General features: G+C 43.5%; 1 protein-coding gene across 1 annotated transcript in view; it reads right to left on the minus strand.

Annotated features, from left to right (window-relative positions):
- Window positions 1–236: 236 nt before the first annotated feature.
- Window positions 237–4,597, minus strand: part of LOC125042436 (nephrin-like) — a 70,913-nt gene continuing 66,552 nt past the window's right edge. Inside the window, exons 7-9 of the mRNA XM_047638068.1 lie at window positions 2,883–3,179; window positions 650–1,435; window positions 237–328 (exon numbers count right to left, since the gene is read on the minus strand). Coding sequence (XP_047494024.1) covers window positions 237–328; window positions 650–1,435; window positions 2,883–3,179 — 1,175 coding nt within the window. The remainder of the gene's footprint in view (window positions 329–649; window positions 1,436–2,882; window positions 3,180–4,597) is intronic.

Genomic DNA, 4,597 nt, shown 5'->3' on the forward strand with positions numbered 1-4,597 from the left:
TATATATATATATATATATGCATATTTATAAATATATATATATATATATATATATATATATATATTAAATTTAATTTCGGTCGTAATTGTATGTCTTGTATGGTCTCTGACTGATTAGATTCCTTCTTGGTTTGTCTATCTGTCATGTTCTTACTTCAACATCAAAATGATCTTCTATAAAATGACACTCTAGACTTTACTGTTCTTCGAATGTTGACATTTGATTAGCTTCCCGTTTATGCTTCTGTTTTTGTTTTGTTGTAATTATCAGATACCTCAAAGGGACTATATTTTTCACTGGATTTTATTTTCTTCTTGTATTTGATTGCTTTGTATTTCTAATTCCTTATATGCTGGATTTTCTATTTTTTTTCTGTGTGTGTGTGTGCGCCCGCGCGTGTATGTGTTTGTGTGTGTGTGTGTGTGTGCGTCCTTGTCTCTCTTTGATTAACTCCTACTCTCTTTCCACTTATCTATCTATATACCTGTCTGTCTGTATCTTTCTATCTAGGTGTCTTTCTGTGTTTTTACCTTATTATTTACTTATCTTATCTACCTATACCTATAACCCTCTTATCATCAATATCATTTTACATTTTAAATCATCCTCTTACTCCTACCTCCCTCCCCCCTCCCCCTCCCCCCTCACCTTCCTTGACCATGATGAGGTCCGGCCGGAGCTGCTCGAAGCCGCCCTCGTCCGCGTGCTCCCTCGGCGCGCTCGAGGGCGTGTACACGCTCCCCCCCTGCCCCCCCTGCCCTGCGCCCGCGTCGTGGCTTCTCTCGGCGCTGAACACGGTGCTGACGCTGCGGCCGCTGCTGCTGTACACCGCGGCCGTGGCGGTGGCGGCGGCAGGCGGCGGCGCGGCTTGGTGCGGCGGGGGCGCGCCGTGGCGGTGGTGGCGGCGCAGCCCGGCCGCCACCACCGCGAAGCAGGCCAGCAGCGTCCCCACAGCCCCGCCCACCATGCCCAGGATCGTCGACGTGGCCACGCCCCCTTCCTCCTCCTGGCCGCCGCCCCCCGCCGCGCCCGGGGCCGCCCCGAACGTCTCCCCGACGTGCGCACTCAGCCTCTTCTCGGCGACGTCGATGGGCGTGTAGTGCAGCAGGTGCGTGGGCGGCGCGGCGCCCTGGCTGTTCGACGACACCACCGACAGGATGTACTCGGTGCCGGGCGAGAGGCCAGTCACCGTGAAGTGCGGCTCGTCCTGCTCGGTCAGGGAGGCCAGGGAGAGGCCCAGGGACGCCGACGAAGGAGAGGCCCTCGAGCCGGGGGAGGACGACGACGACGACGACGGCGAGGACGTCTTGCGCACCTCCAGGGTGAACGTCTGCGGCAGGCCCCCGTCCCAGCCCGGCTGGCACGCCACCACCACCTCCCCGGCGCCGCTCGCGTTGTGCCACACGCTGCAGTTGTGCACGGGGGCCGGGGGCGCTGCGGGGGGGGGGGGGGGGTGATACATGGATGGATTAGTAGGGTGATACGAAGGAAGATAGAAAGATAGATAGATAGATAAATAGACAGATAACGATAGATAAATAGACAGATAGCGATAGATAAATAGACAGATAGCGATAGATAAATAGACAGATAGCGATAGATAAATAGACAGATAGCGATAGATAAATAGACAGATAGCGATGGATAAATAGACAGATAGCGATAGATAAATAGACAGATAGCGATAGATAAATAGACAGATAGCGATAGATAAATAGATAGGTAGAGAGAAAGAGAGAAAGTGAGAGACAGAGAGAGAGAGAGAGAGAAAAGAAAAATATGAAAAAAAGAGAACAAGAGAGAAAGAGCAATAAAAGAGAAAGAAACATAATAATATAATAAAATGTGAGCAAGCCAGTTGTAGACGTGGAAAGGACAAAGAAAGGTAAGGTAGATAAGGAAGAAAAGAGAAAAACAAAAACAAAAAAAGCGTTAGCCAATAAGCACATAATTCGTCCCAAGACAATAACAACACATAATTCACCAGAGGCAATTTGTTCTACGTTCGTCTCTCACCATACTTCCTCCTAACAGCAAATTAGCTCCCGGAATGATGAAATGGTTTTCAGGAAATCAATTACATTTTAGAAAGTTAAGTCGTAATTAATGATAATGAAAGCAGTGATAATAGTGATAACAATGATAATAATGACGATAATAATAACGATGCCGGAAACTACAATAATGATGATGATGATAATAATAATGATAATAATAATAATAATGATAATGATAATGATAATGATAATGATAATGATAATGATAATGATAATGATAATGATAATGATAATGATAATGGTAATGATAATAATAATAACAATAATAATAATAACAATAACAATTATAATAATACCGGCAATAACAATAATGATGATGATAATAATAATGATGATAATAATAATGATAATAATAATAATGATAATAAAAATAACAATAATAATAATAATGATAATAATAATAATAATAATAACAATAATGAATAATAATAATAATAATAATAATAATAATAATAATAATAACTAAAATAATAATAATAATAACAAAACAACAATAATAATAAAAGTAATAATAATGATAATGATAATAGTAGTAGTAGTAGTAATAATGATAATAATAATGATAATAATAATAATAATCATAATAATAATGATAATCATAATAAGAATAATGATAACAATAATAAAAAGATGATGATGATGATGATGATATTAAAATCAATAATAATAAGAATAAGAAAATGATAACCATAATAATAACAATGAAAATGAAAATAGTAATACTCATCATCATAATAATATGGTAATTCTAATCATAATAACAACAATAATATAATAAAAAATAACGACACCGCTTTTACTAACGAGGCCGCCTCCGCCCATACCTGCGGGAGTGACGAGGTAGACGCAGGGTCGCAGCTGCGGCCCGACCTGGTTGTGCGCCCAGCAGAGCAGAGTGCCGTAGTCTTGCTGCGACGCCGGCGTGTAGCTCATCACGCTCGTGTTCCTGCCTTGCTTCTTCGTCCGGTTGCGGGGGATGTACACCGTCTCCGTGGACGTGTTGAAGGCCCAGCGGTACGTGTGGGCTTCCGGGTGGGCATTCACGCGGCAGCGGACGTGCACGGCGCGGTCGCTCCCCCCGCCGTACGTCCACTGCTGGTCCGGGGCGCACACTGGCCGGACTGGGGGGAGGGGAGAAAGGGGAGAGGGAGAGGGTGAGAAGGGGGGGGGAAAGGGGAGAGGGAAAGGGTGAGAAAGGGGGAGAAAGGGAAGAGGGAGAGGGTGAGAAGGGGGGAGAAAGGGGAGAGGGAGAGGGTGAGAAGGGGGGAGAAAGGGTTGTAAGGGGGAAGAGGGGGAGAAAGGGGAGAAGGAGAGGGGGAGAGGGGGGGGGGGTTGTAAGGGGGTAGGGGGGGAGAAAGGGGAGAGGGAGAGGGTGAGAAGGGGGAAGAAATGGTGGTAAGGGGGAAGAGAGGGAGAAGGAGGGGGCGTAGGAAACAATAAGAGGGAAGGAGAGCGGAGAAGATACAAAAATTAAGACGTAAGGAGGGAAGGGAGATGTAGGAGGGAGGAGGGAAGGACGAGAAAAAAGGAAAAGGAGTTAATTTAGAAGATACAAAAGGAGAAGGACAAGAAAAAGTGGAAAAAAAGGGAATGGGAGGAGGAAGAGAGGAGGAATGAGAAAAGGAGGAAGGGAATAGACAAGAAATGCGGGAAGAAGGAGAAATGGAAGAAGGTGAGAAAGAAAGATAAATAAAGTAAAGAAAGAAAAAAAAAAATCGAAGGCGAGGAAGGAGAAGAAGAAGGATAATTAAAAGAAGAACAAGTTGATCAGAAAAGGGAAATGGAAATAGAGAAGAAGCGGAAGACGGAGAGGGGACAGAGGAATAAGATGCAGATGAAGGAATAGAAGACAGAGGGGAAGAAGCAAATGGGAAAGAAGAAAAAGATAAAAAAAGGAAATAGAGAAGGAAAGGGATAAGAGGAAGAAGAAGAAGAAAAAAAGAAAGAGAGGAATATGAAGAACAAGGAGATAGAGGAAGAGAGGAAGAGAGATTATGAAGGAGATAGAGAAATAGATGCCGAAAGAGAGGGAGGAAGAGGGGACGAAAAGAACAAATAAGAAAGGAAGACCAGGTACGAAATAAAGGGAAAGGGGATAAAAGATAACAGCGTTAATCCCACCAAAGTCGATACTCAGTCGATAGCCTTCAAACCATCGTATCATTTTCCATTTGTCATAAATTCAGGAAAAAAGAGCAGGGGATTATCCTCCATTTTCCATCCCTAAATTTATATATAAAAAAAAGACTAATAATTATGACACATAAAATTTAAATGGGAGACAATGAATAAGATAATTAGGAATTTTCTCACTCTCATTTCGCAAACACAAACACACTTTCTCACGCCTTTAAGCCTAAGTTAACGACCGCCATTATCACACGCCCACATGTTTGCCCTTCTAACCCTTTTTTGATACCGAGCGCAAACACACACAAACAATAACACAAACACAACAGGAAGAGGCGCTGGGAGGGGGTGTTGCTGAGGGAAATGAAAGCGATAAAAATCCTCGGGAATGAGAACAAAAGTCTATTTC

Source organism: Penaeus chinensis, chromosome 32, assembly GCF_019202785.1.
Source record: "Penaeus chinensis breed Huanghai No. 1 chromosome 32, ASM1920278v2, whole genome shotgun sequence".
In the NCBI taxonomy this organism is placed as follows: Eukaryota; Metazoa; Arthropoda; class Malacostraca; order Decapoda; family Penaeidae; genus Penaeus; species Penaeus chinensis.